Here is a 14,294-nt window from a genome sequence, read left to right on the forward strand (position 1 = left end):
CTCTCTCCCCCCCCGAAATCCGCAACGCCCCAACCCTGGACACCTTCAAAACTGCTCTAAAAACACACCTCTTCACCAAGGCTTTTCCCCATTAGTTAGTTTAGATTAGGTCCATTATCCCTTACCTGCCCTCATCCCCCTTTTTTCCCTACTTCCCTAGCCCTATTTTTTGTTATGATTGTGAAGCGACATGTGAAGATACATTGGATCAGCCCGTGCCTGGCACAAATTGAAGAGGAGTGGACCCGGCATAAAATATACTCCCACAGGACCTCTGTAATGTCCTCACCCAGGTCCTCTTCCCATCTCCTGATATTTTGTAATGAGGTAGGGCGCAGTGAGGAAATCAAACCATACAAGACAGATATAATAATATATAATAATATAATAATAATAATTGTTAGACTAGAAGTCTTTATTTGTCATGCAGTTTAACACACACGCGCGAGATGGGCGACCCACAGGAACACACACATGCACTGAGTCGCCGATGAAATGTCTCTCTGCACTTTTCCCATCCCGCCGTCCTTCCCCCCATGGGCAGTCGGGAGCAGATAGGGCGTCAACGTGAGCCGCGCCCCGGGGACCAATCCAAGTGCTCCTGTCCGTCCTCGTCAAGGACACCACAGCGTTAGCGATCTGCTGTGCATGTTTTTCCATTGGGTTTATCTTATCGGGGGGGAAACCCTTGCGAGCACGGGTAGAACATGCAAACTCCACACAGAAAGGCCTGGGAGATACCCCACCTGAGTACCTGGCATCATGGAAACCTGGTCCCCAAGCGGGAATCGAACCCTGGACCTTCTTGCTGTGAGGCGACAGTGTTAACCACTACACCACCGTGCCGCCTAATACCCTTTGTGACAGGTATAAGTCAAGTCAAGAGTTTTATTTGTCACGGCATACAAGCATACAGTGAAATGCGGGTGGTCATGCCTGCAGCGATTGTGCAATAATACAAGTAATAAAAATAAGAATAAGACATAGATGAGACATAACAGGTATAATGTACATAAAGTTTACAAAAAGCATGGTAAAGACATGCTAAGGTCCTGCGGTGCAATACAGTGATAGCTACGGATGAGGCACTGGGTCTTATGTACACTACTGTACAATACTATACAATATACAGTTATACTATATATCCTTATGCTATCTTGCTATATCCATCTATTTACTATACAAGAACCACTCCTGTTCTTTTTTTAAAGTGACCTTTTCATTGTGTAAAGTGACCGTTGAGTGTGTGTGTGTTCGTGCTAAAGTGTCTGTTAGTGTGTAAGCGTTGTGTGTGTGCTCATGTGTGCTTGTGTGTGGAGAGTTCAGTGTTCAAGACTCTGATGGCCTGGGGGAAGAAGCTGAGCCGAAGTCTCTCCGTCCTAGTTTCTGGTGTGCGTAGGCGTTTGCCTGACTGCAGCAGCTTGAACAGGCTGTTGTTGGGGTGGTGAGGGTCTTTCATTCTGCAGGCTCTGGATTTGCACCTCTTGTTATATAAGACCTGCAGGGGTGGTAGTGCAATACCCGTAGTACGCTCTGCTGAGCGCACCACTCTCTGGAGTGCCTTCCTGTCCTGTGCCGTGCTGTTTCCAAACCAGGCAGTGATGTTAACAGGCATGTCCAATTCCTGCATGTACTGAAGCTCCTCCATTACATTGCAGCAGCCACGTAAGAATAAGGAGTAGGCTTGGAGTGCCTTGACATCTTCCGATTTTATTGTTTGGCATGCCAAGGTGTCACCCCCCCCCGGTCCTAATGGACCGGTCATTGGACTTACAGCACCACTCATGAACAATACACCACTGCATTTGTGTTTGTCTATGTTTATTAATTTGTTATCTGTTATGCTCACGTATCTGTTGTCTGTGTATCTATTGTCTGTGTTGTGCCCCATTGTCTAGTCTAGTGTATTCTCCCCCTGTGTCTGTATCTATGTGTTATTTAGTCTCGTCATGTTTCAGTATGTTACCCCAGGTTGTTTCAGTCTTTCCCACACAGCTGGGGCTTGTTCCCAATCACCCTCATGTGTCAATTAGTCTGTGTATATTAGTGTTGTTTGCCCTGCCCTCCTGTGCTGGACCATTGTTCATGTTACCCTCGTCCTGTGTGCTGTCAACCTTTTATGTTCTCCGTATTCCCCGTGAGTCAGTTTTGTATTGTTTTCCACGTTCAGTAAAGAACTTATTACTTTATTCCACGACTCGTGCTTCCTCTATTTCATCCGCCACTACCTCAAGTCTGCATTCTGGGTTCTACTCCTCTCTACCACCGACATGCCAGCGAAACGTTCCAGGAATCGTAACACCAAGGCCTTTTGCATGTAAGCGTTTGCTATTTTGTACTGGTTTCCAAAATGTTCCTTAACACTTTGAGTGCCAGCCACGAGAAATCTCGTTAGTTCATGCCAGGCGTTGAGTGCCAAGGACGAGAAATCTCGTTATTTAATTGTTATTGCTTTTATTAGCGAAATCCATTCATTTTTCATCATTCTAGCCTCACGTTATCATTGGGGCTGTCTATGAGCTCGAACAGGGAAAATAACGCCCCCTATCGTCTCCCGGATGGTAATGCACCCATTGGATTGGATTGAATGAAAATGCATGGAGGGGGAAAAAATCCAGAATCCACATTTTACTTCTCAGGCATGTAACCCGAGCCTACTGTAGTCATCGCCGACCCTCAGAACAGCGTGGATTATGTGTTTTGAGTACCCAGCGTTGGATCAATAAACACGATCGATATTTGGAATGGCGATCAGGAATTGGAATAATCTTTTTGCAGAACATCTGATGTGAGGTAAGGACTTTATTTTACCAGTCTTGGGGTAATCAAGAGTTTTTTTCACAATATATCTCAACGTGTCCCCTATGTGTGTATGTGTGTGTGTGTGTGTGTGCGCTGACCAGGAAATAGATAATAGATTTTTCAGCCCGCTTCTCTAGCGTGCATAAGTACACATATACTATCGATAATCTAGCGTTTATTTGAAAATGATTCATAAATAGGCCGAAAAATTACAACATGTTTTGTGTATTCCACTAAAGCAGGGGTCTCAAACTCAATTTACCTGGGGGCCGCTGGAGGTAGAGTCTGGGTTGCATCAAATATTCCACAAAAAAAGGGTTTCAAGTATTAAAAAAAAAAGTACAACTGATCCAATCTTCTCACAAACTCACTAAAGCCTCACAAACACCAGCAACTGAGCATTCTCAATGGTGTCAGTGGACTCACCCACAGCTATGGAAATGCACTGTGCATTTTTTTTTATTCTATCACAAAGCTGTTTAATCAAATCATCAGCCAGTATTTCAGTTATTCTGGTTGCTGTGCTATCTGAGGAGGATTTGCTTTTGTTTGCCTTCAAACATGGTCTCCATCACTTCAGTCATACATTATTTTATTATGTATGCATCAGAGAATGGCTTCTTGTGTTTAGCCAACACCCATGCCACTGAGTGAGGACTTGGTTGCTTTTTCTCGTTGTGACATAGCTTTAACAATAATTCTGCTTGCAGCTTGATATGATGATTTCATTCCATTTATTTTTGTGGTTCTTAGCACTGAATTTTGAGGAAAGGCTGCATCTACGACTATGCTTGCACCTCATGGTACCAAAGCACCTCAAAGGCGCTAAAAACAAAATTACAAACATCTCAAAACAAACTGGTCAGACTACTGCTTGACCTTACTCCTAGAACCCACCTCACCCCTGCCCACTTTGACAACCTAGGATGGCTTACAGTAGACGACAGAGTACAGCAACTTGCAATGGGCCTGGTCTACAAGATACACTACATGGGCGCCCCAGTGGCGTACCACATAGATTCCCGAACCCGTCGTTATTTGCCGAATGTCTTCCCCCCACTCTGTCTCCCATTCCTCCTCTGTCTCTCTCTATTGGACTGCCCAGTAGAAATAAAGCGATAAAACGCCAAAAAATAAATCTTTAAAAAAAAAAGATACACTACATGACCAAGGTACCCATGTACATGTCAAAATACTTCCCAAAGGTCAGTGAATACCACGATCACAACACCAGAGGGAGCTCCACAAATCATGTTAAACCCAGATTCGGCTCAAACAAGGGACTAAACACGTTTCGCAATTATGCCACGTCAATGTGGAACGCCCTACCCAAAGCTGTAAAGGAATGTGAATCACTACCCACTTTCAAAACCACTCTCAAAGAACACCTACGGGGGACTGCAATTAGAAACTGGCCCCTGTAAATGTCCTAACCCAACCCCCTCCAATGTACAGTAAATGACCAAGTATGGTTTTGTCAATATTCCAATGTACAGTTTTGCAGTGTCCCCCCCCCCCCCTCCTACCCAACCCCCCCCCCCCCCCCCCCCACCTCCAATGTACAGCCCCCCCCCCAACCCCACCCCACCTACCCATCCTCCCCCAATGTACAGTTTTTACGTCAAATGTATATACTATCTTTTCTGGACTCTTTTTGTATCACAAACAGTACTGTATTTGCAAATCTGGTATGTCATAAATGTATAGATGTAGCAGTACTGTCTATCTGTATGTCATGTATGTCATATATGTACTGATGAATTGAAAATGGGGGACCCTGATGTAAACAAGACGAAAGTCTTTCTCTGGTCTGCATCCCCTTAACAATTGTGTGTATTGAGCTGTACTGTATTGTACCCATTCTGCAATCTGTTAATAAAGTTTTCAATCAATCAATCAATCAAAATAACTGTTTTGTTTCGTAGTGGCGTTTCAAATTGCCACTCTTCACAAGAGCTACAGTACCGTTTCTTGGCATATTAGGCACATTGGTTTGGTGCTGGGAGGATGCACGCATATTTTTCAGTCCATTCAGCATGAGCATGCCATATTTTTCTACTAACTGCCTGCTGGCGAAACTAGGCTACTAGCTACATTTATCTCACAGAGATACTGTAAAACTGGGAACGAGGTTACTAGCTACACCTGCAGATTAGACTAGATTGGACCCGCTGAAAGAGACAACACTCATTCCGTGAAAACCCGCCCTACTCTGCTCTGATTCGCAGACTGTGGGTGGGGGGGAGAAACGCTGACGGGACGCTGAATGTGATTGGACCAGAGTAGACAGACACAGACAGGCAGAGCACTGCTTGCAGAGGAGACAGCGGAGAATTTCGAGAATGCCTGCCATACGCACTGGATATATTTTCCTTACACTTGGTATCATTCCGAAATCACGTTTCAACCAAGTCACTAACGTAACGTTGCTGTCATGAGCCTGCGCTATGGTAGCCTACAAGTGATAAAATAAATAAAACATCCAACTCGCACAACGACTCGGCAACAAGTTGCGAGCGGGCCGCACTAACACTAAACTTTGATGTCAAGTAGGGGGCCGCAAAATATCATCCAGCGAGCCGCAATTGGCCCGCGGGCCGCGAGTTTGAGACCCCTACACTAAAGGGCGATTATCACAGAATATAATTTTTTTCTGGAAATTTCCAAAAACGTCAGTTTTTCAAAATGGTATAAAACGGAAATGTACAGATGAAAAACGATCCGTTTCGTACATGTTGACTGCAAGCAAGTCATTGATAAGCGACGGGTGTATTAGACACATAGCCATAATATAGAAATAGCTCCGTGAAAATCATGAAATATCGGAAAATCTGTCTAAAAAGGCGGGCATTCAAGCGCTAATTCTGGCGCCCCCTGCTGGCACTCAATGTGTTAAGAAGACCCTTTGCCACTACATAACCACGCTCAGGAGCCATATGCTGGCAGCTACGCACCAATTCTTGTGGCTGTCCTCTTGTGAATTGCTCCAAATAATACAAAGCATCAGCTTCTGTTGCCTTTTCCTCCACTCCTTGTTCAAATGCTTTGATAAATGCCCTGTATTGGAGAGGGTCACCTTCCAGGGATATCTCGTGGTGGCAGAGACCTGGAATGCTGTTGCTGCACCAGAGCAACAGTTATTTCATTTTGCCTCTCCATGATGGTAAGTATGTTTGCAGATTGGTTTGGATTGATTTGAACATGATTAGTTGTTGATTTACCTTTCACATGTCTCACATCCACAGGTTTGTTTGGTGGTATTGACAATTGTGTCAATTTACTTTGTTGCATTAATGTCCCAGGTTGATATTCTCTTGCAATAGGATTTAAGACCTTGACAGGTTCCTTTTCCCTTGTTTCCCTTTCCAAATAGGAATTCATTGCATTTGAAGGTGCACAAGATTAACTTTTAATTTCAGAGGAGTGCAACACAGACAACCTTGCAGTGGTTGCAGCCAATTCAGCATCCACCTGAAGTTGTTCTCTTTTTCTCAACTGTTGTTCCTGCTCCTCCAAAGCATGTTTTTCCTTTAGAGCTGCTGCACGGGCGACGAGTGCAGCTCTATCTGCTTCAGCTATTATCCTGGCAGATGCTGAACTTGATCTACCACTTTTAGCACTCCCTTTTGAATGTTTACTTGCAATGTTTGAAATACTGTCATTTGGAGTAATACCATCATCACTTAAATGCACACCACCTTCAGTTGTTGTACCATCAATTTCATCATGTACCTCATTACCTTCATTGTTTGAAACCCACAGTTTTGCATTTGAAATACACTCATTGTTTGACAACATTTTTGCTTTAAACCAGGTTTCTTGTTTTTCCTTTTCATCCTGTGGCATATAACCCAACAGATTGGCATGCATGCATTTAGCCTCATAACACACCTGACTCAGTTCTGTAAGAGCATTTTCTACCTTTGCCTTTTCATTATTTACCATGAAACCTTGCATTGCATTTCTTATGTTGGCTGCCATGTTAAACTGACTTTTTCTGCTGGCTTGCAATTTGTCACATTTTTCTGCAATCGCCTTTGCAGTAATTTTAATCACATGTTTCTCAGTTTCTGTTATGGCAGTGGTAGCTGAGCCAAATAGCAGAACACACAGGGAGAGAGAGAATGGAGCGTTTTAGGTTTGTTTATTCCTTAGGTACCAGGCAGACAGGGTTATAGTTAGAATGTACAGGAATGTGCGGCTTGGGCGAGCAGGAGCGCTCGCTTGAGATCCACACGGACGTCCGGGCGGCCGGTGTGTCGAGAGACAGCGTAGGCTGGCAGCGATGGTCCTGGGCACAGGGAGAACAGAGGTTAGAGCAAGGCAGGCAATTATACAGAGCAGCAAGGTTGGGTACGTCCTCGTACCTAGGTAGATAGGATAACACTCGGACGATGAGTGGCAGGATCTGTAGGGTAGATATCGGGGTTGGTGATGAGCGGATGACTCTCAGCTGCGTCGATTGCTGCCAGGTGACAGCTGCCCATATAAGGGCGTGGAAGCAGGGGGAGAGGGAGAGGCTCTCACCGTGATTGTGACAGGACCCCCCCCCCCCTCTACGGGCGCCTCCTGGCGGCCCCCCAGGCCTGCCCGGGTTGGCTTGGTGGAAGTCCTGGATGAGGGCAGGATCCAGGATCAGCTGACGAGAGACCCAGCTGCGCTCCTCCGGGCCGTAGCCCTCCCAGTCCACCAAGTACTGGAAACTAGGGCTGCAACTAACGATTATTTTGGTAGTCGACTAATCTGTCGATAATTTTTTCGATTAGTCGACTAATCTAACGAATCTTTTTGTCACACCCTCCATCTCTGTTTCCTGTGGGCGCGGCTCCTTTTTCAGGCTCCAGTGCATGTTTTACCTCACATGCTCAAGTCTGCACACCTGTGAATGTCACCCTGTTGTCCAGTCCCTCTGCCTTAACAGTTAACTTAACATAACATGATCCCATAGCAAATTAAAATAATGACTCATGAAACATTTGAATTTGGATCAATTAAGCAACTTGCTTAAATCAAAATGTATTTGAATAACATAAATACAATACAACAATCAATCATAACTAAATTAATTAATTAAATAATACAAATTAAAGTGCAAGTGTTTAAATGTAAACAAAGAAAGAAAATAAGTAGCAGCATCTGCCCCCAGCACCGCGGCTGATGGGGCTGTAACTTGGTCCAGGAGGGTGACGTGGAACAGCTGTAGGGGGAGAGGAGGGGAGGACAGATCAGACGGACTTCTAGGTATTTTGTTTGCTGTGTGTGAGAGGAGTGTGTGTGTATGTGTGAAACTTTATTTTAGATGATGTACTGCATAATGCCATTAATGTTAAACCATGGGAAAGCTAGTTGCCCCAACTGGAGCTCCTTTTGCGGCTGAGTCACTGGTCGCAGGCAGTAGTAAACAATGGAGTCAACAGTCAGAAGCACAGTTGTACAGTTGGCGTGTAGCAGTATGATTACAATGATACTGTCCCCAGCAGGAGTTAGTGAAGAAGAAATGACCTATATTTATAACTTTTTGGGTGGGGGCGCGAGTGCAGGGATTTTTGGCTAGTGAAAATGCTGAGTGGCTAGTGACTTTGGAAAACCACTAGCCACAGTGGCTAGTGAGCCAAAAAGTTTACGTCAAGCGCTGGTTACGTTACATACAACATACCGCAGCCTCGGCATAACTGAAATAGCGTACAGCAACGCTGTAAGCTTGGTTGGCGCTGTTTAACGTTACATACAACATACAACATACCGCAGCCTCTATAAGCCCCAGCAATAGAGTTCGCTTAGCAAGCATTATCCATATCCATGAGACGTTCTGTTTTCCAACATGTAAGCTAACAATACTATGGCTAACTATCTAAAACTTACCCATGTTCCGAAGCTCCGGGTGCATTCTTTCTTCTTACCCGGGCCATTACTACAGAATGCAGTCAGACAATGGAAACGATACTGCCCCCAGCACTTCCTGTAGTGCATTGCAGTTACAAATGAACATTTGCGTCTCTGATTTTTTTATACAACGCATCGACGCAAAAATTCCCCGTTGGCGATTTTTTATGATCGACGTCGTCGATTATGTCGACTAATCGTTGCAGCCCTACTGGAAACCGCGGCCGCGACGACACACGACCAGCAGCCACCGGACAGTGTAGGCGGGATGGTCGCCAATGATCAGCGGAGGGGGAGGCTCCGGGCTGGAGGGGACAGAGGACTGGAGGCCACCGGCTTCAACTGCGAGACATGAAATGAGGGGTGAATGCGCATGTGGTAAGGAAGCTTGAGTCTGACGACTGAGGGGTTAATAATAGACAGGACCTCGTAGGGGCCAACAAAACGGGGGGAGAGAGCTTCCGGGAAACGGATTTGAGTGGAAGGTCTCGGGACGAGAGCCAAACCATCTGACCTGGTCTGGGGCTGGGGTCCTGTAGTGGTCAGCAGAGCGGCGATTCCGGTCAGCGGAGCGGTGTCCTTCCATATCTTCCTGCAGCGGCGAAGATGCGCCTAAACCGAGGGAATGGAAATCTCCTCTTCCTGAGTTGGGAACAGTGGTGGCTGGTAGCCCAGAGAAGACTCGAAGGGGGACTGACCTGTGGCAACGGAGGCCAGGGAGTTGTGAGCGTACTCGATCCACGGCAGGTGGGCACTCCAGCCGGAGGGGTTCCGGGCTGTGACGCAGCGGAGGGCGGACCTCAGGTCCTGGTTGGCCCGCTCAGACTGGCCATTGGTTTGCGGGTGGTACCCGGAGGAGAGGCTGACTGTGGCCCCCAGGGCCCGGCAGAAGGCCTTCCAGACCTGGGAGATAAACTGGGGACCTCTGTCGGAGACGATGATGATCCCGTGAAGGCGGAAAACGTGGAGCACCATCAGGTCCGCAGTCTCTGAAGCAGAGGGAAGTTTGGGGAGAGCGACAAAGTGCACAGCCTTTGAGAACCGATCGACAATGGTTAGAATGACAGTGTTACCGTGTGAGGAAGGCAGGCCGGTGACGAAGTCCAGAGCGACGTGCGACCAAGGTCGACCAGGAACAGGTAGTGGGCGGAGTAGCCCAGCAGGTGGTCGGTGGGAGGACTTAATTCCTACAAGCAGACAGTGCAGGCAAGGACGAAGGCAATTATGCCACATCAATGTGGAACGCCCTACCCACAGCCGTAAAAGAAATGTGAATCCCTACCCACCTTCAAAACCGCTCTCAAAGAGCACCTACGGGAGGCTGCAATTCGAAACTGGCCCCTGTAAATATCCAACCCCCCCCCCACCAAAACCCCTCCAATGTACAGTTTCTTCCCCCTCAAATGTAGATACTCTCTAAGTTTTAGAAACTCTGTCTGTATATTTGTATATCTTGTATCATAAATGTCTGGATGTAACAGTACTGTATTATCTGTATGTATGTCATAAATGTTACGATGAATTGAAAATGGGGGACCCTGATGTAAACAATACGAAAGTCTTTCATGGTCTGCATCCCCTTAACAATTGTGTGTATTGAGCCGTACTATACGTATTGTACCCATTCTGCAATCTGTTAATAAAGTTTTCAATCAATCAATATCATGAGGACGGAAAAGTTACCAATAGCCAGGAATGACCCGGATACCAAGATACTGATACCTGCCAAGATACTGGCCTGTAGTGCGGTCTCTAGAAATTGCCTAAATGTATTTACAGACAATATACATTTTACAAAAAATGAAACGTCCTCCATTGTCATCTTTTGCGCCATATATAGGCATCTATTTAGCTGTAAAAGGAAAACAGGGCGTTATACTACTACTGCACTTTAAGCACTTTGAACTGCAACCTCTGTATGAAAAGTGCTATACAAATAAAGTTATTATATTACTGTGTAAAAGAACATGCAAAATGTTGAACCATTTCGATTGTTTCTATGTGTGCGAGAGAGATGAAGCCCCCCTCCGAGTATTGTGATGCGTGTAAAGTATACATTCCTGAATATCAGTGAGTTTCCATAAGTATGCAGATTGCACACACACACACACGCACGCACGCACGCACACTCCACGCCGCTACACTCCCTGACTCCCTCCTCTGCCAGTCCGATTCAACCCTCCCGGCTCTGACCCACAGCCCCCCGATGCTGTCGTGAAGTGTAAGTATTGGCTAGTAGTCGGTCATATGCAGATTTAGTCGACATCGGATCCGGAGGAGGAATGGAGGTTGGGCCAACGAAATGCTACGTGTCTTGGAAAGTCTTGTTTAAAAGCCCTCGTCCATCGATGAATATCGCTAAAGTTGTCAAATAAAGTCGAGCAAGCGACACATTTGTTGGATCCAGACAGACGGAGCTATATCTATGCCAAGGGTCCAGAGTCCACTGGGGCCAGAACACTAGAGCACAATGTCTGGAGTCAAGAAACTAAGAACGGTAAGTTGTGCTGGAGGTTAGATTGCCACCGGTAATTGAAAAGACACTTATTTAAAGTTGTCATCTGGCAAATATAGTTCCTGACTAAAAGGAGAGAAAAGCGCAATGTGTAAATGTTAGAATAAGAATCACCCCTTGATGTGAAGTTCTTGCAAGTGTCTGGTTCAGTTAGTTAACGGTTACATAACAACAAGTGACTTGTGTGGAGAAAGTGCTCTAGTCGACATACTGTAACGAATGTATTGTATTGAGCTGTAGCCTACTGTACTGTCTGTACCCATTCTGCAATCTGTTAAAGTTTTCAATCAATCAATCAATCAATCAATCAATGAATCAACATATCCGCTACATTTTATTTCATGATGCTAATAAGACAACGGATGCGATCAGCGAGTGAGTTAATATGGAATCGGAGGAAAAAATACACTCACCCTCTTTTCCTCGAAGGCAATCAATAGTCTATTCATAAAATAAAATAAAATGCATATCAAATTGTTTAAATCTTCACAGCATACCGCTCCTCCAGGTGAGTATGGTCAGAACCCTGGTTTTACAGAAATGTCTGCAGTGCTGGATTTAGCAGATTTTTTTTGTACTTGTCTGGCATGGGGCAAAACCCAGTCATTAAAACATAACTGAGAGGCCTGCTCTAATAAAGTGAGGACCAACCAGAGAGAGGCCTGCGACCCATAGTTTTAAGAAACCCTGCAGTGGAGAAGACTATGCTTGCTCAATTTAAAGGGAAAGTCCAACCTAAAACAGAATTTACATTGTGCTATTATTACCGGACTGTCATTATTGTTGTTATTATTATTTCTGTTATTGTCCTGTGAGTTATTGTTGATTATTACTGTTACTGTATTGTTTGTCTTGTTTCATGTAAAAAAAAAAAGAGAAAATAAAACATTTGATAAAAAAAAAAACATTGTGCTATTCAAATGATCTTGGGACAGTTAACACCTGTCTCCCTAAGATGGAAGTCAGTGCACCAGGAGTTGCATTTGTGATGTCATCAAGTGACACTTTTTGGCGTTGGAGACCCCTGACTTTGTCGGGTCATATAATGTTGTTTGGCTATTCCATCCAAATTAGTTGTGTATTATGTTAGTCCATGATCAAAACGACAAAACCAGTCCGTGTCTACATATGTGAGCACTGCTGCTTTGATTTCAGCCATATCTTGAGTCCTCTGCTGAAGACGTTGGCATTGGACTCCAGTTTTAAGCCAGTAGGCAGAGACTTCCATATGTTTGCCCTGTTAACAGAGAAGGCAGACGAACTCTTGCACATGGGAACAGTACAGTCACCATAATTGGAAGCTTGTGTGTTTGCTCTACTAGAGCTCCAACGTCTAACCACCAGTCCAGAAAATAATGATGATACATGATTGTGCAAACATTTAAAAACTAGTCTAAAAATATTACAGAAAATTACAAAATTGTCAAACGTGAAAAGATGTATATTTGTTAGCTGGCAAACTGTCTGAGCTAACTATATTTATTGCACACACAAGCACACCCCTAAGCATAAGATTTGTGACATGAGATCAAGAGAGAACTAGAGGGGTAAAAAGCAAGGATGACATAGAGTGATGCTCTGTTGTGAGGAGAAGATGACTTTTGACCTAAATCTAGCAAAGTTGTTTAACCTTCCAGTTAGGTACATCGTGCCAAGGTTGATTCTCCTAACTGGGCCATTTTCATCTGCTTGAACAATCTTATCACACTTTTTACTGTAACCTTGCTATTTACATTTTTTATTTTTATGCTCGCTTATGCCTGTATTTTTTACTGTTGTTGTATGTCCGTTCTATTTTATAATTTTTAGACTAATTTTTAAACTTAATCATTTTAAACTATTTTATTATTTGTATTACTGAATAGAGAGCCTATTAGGATGTTAGATCCTAATGTGAAACACTGTGATTTACCATACCTTGCTATGCTAGCTCATGCCTGGATTTTTTTTTACTGTTGTGAAGCACTTTGAACTGCAACCTCTGTATGAAAAGTGCTATACAAATAAAGTTATTATTATTATAACAGAGACTTGTGGGGGACGGGGCAGAGACCTGTAGGTAGAGTTGTGTGTCAGAATGAAATGGCTCAGCAGTTGTGGAGACGGAGCTCTAAGAACAAGATTCAGCAGCTCACAAACTCACAGGTTCAGCATGTGGTACATCGTGTCCATATGACTCTAGGAAGGAAGGAATCTTATGTTAACCCTTTCACTGCCACACGACAGACGGTTAGCCCTTTACTATCACACAACCGACGACGATGCTCCATCATTAGCATCATTAGCTCCGCATCCGCGGAGCTAATGATGCTAATGATGGACCATCGCCGTCGGTTGTGTGATAGTAAAGGGCTAACCTTCTGTATTGTCACAGTGAAAGTTAACCGGCTGTCGTGTGGCAGTGAAAGGGTTAAACAACAGTATTTGATGGAGGCGGGAGTCTTCGGTGTTGGCTGGACTAAAAAGTGGGTGTCTACGATGGTTGAGTGAATACTACTATTAGTTTAAGTCAAGAGGTGTGTGTGTGTGTGTGTGTGTGTGTGTGTGTGTGTGTGTGTGTGTGTGTGTGTGTGTGTGTGTGTGTGTGTGTGTGTGTGTGTGTGTGTGTGTGTGTGTGTGTGTGTGTGTGTGTGTGTGTGTGTGTGTGTGTGTGTGTGTGTGTGTGTGTGTGTGTGTGTGTGTGTGTGTGTGTGTGTGTGTGTGTGTGTGTGTGTGTGTGTGTGTGTGTGTGTGTGTGTGTGTGTGTGTGTGTGTGTGTGTGTGTGTGTGTGTGTGTGTGTGTGTGTGTGTGTGTGTGTGTGTGTGTGTGTGTGTGTGTGTGTGTGTGTGTGTGTGTGTGTGTGTGTGTGTGTGTGTGTGTGTGTGTGTGTGTGTGTGTGTGTGTGTGTGTGTGTGTGTGTGTGTGTGTGTGTGTGTGTGACAGAGCACGCCATCATGCTTTCTGTGGTTTAATCTGGTATTTCTTTTAAGAGCAATGTGTCACCTTGTAAGTGTTGCCTATATGGCTACAAAGCCAACTTTACATCCTCATCAATTTCAGCCTATAATGTCTATAAAGACTAGGCATGCCTACTTAAGCTGGACCTGGCCACGA

At 44.7% G+C, this 14,294-nt stretch overlaps 1 protein-coding gene across 1 annotated transcript in view; it reads left to right on the forward strand.

Moving 5' to 3' along the window:
* The first annotated feature begins 10,968 nt into the window (after positions 1 to 10,968).
* LOC311234492 (bifunctional 3'-phosphoadenosine 5'-phosphosulfate synthase 2-like) overlaps positions 10,969 to 14,294 on the forward strand; it is a 41,759-nt gene continuing 38,433 nt past the window's right edge. The window contains exon 1 of the mRNA XM_084321705.1: positions 10,969 to 11,182. Coding sequence (XP_084177831.1) covers positions 11,156 to 11,182 — 27 coding nt within the window. The 5' untranslated portion in view covers positions 10,969 to 11,155. The remainder of the gene's footprint in view (positions 11,183 to 14,294) is intronic.

This window comes from Notolepis coatsorum (genome assembly GCF_963971535.1).
Source record: "Notolepis coatsorum genome assembly, chromosome: 9".
In the NCBI taxonomy this organism is placed as follows: Eukaryota; Metazoa; Chordata; class Actinopteri; order Aulopiformes; family Paralepididae; genus Notolepis; species Notolepis coatsorum.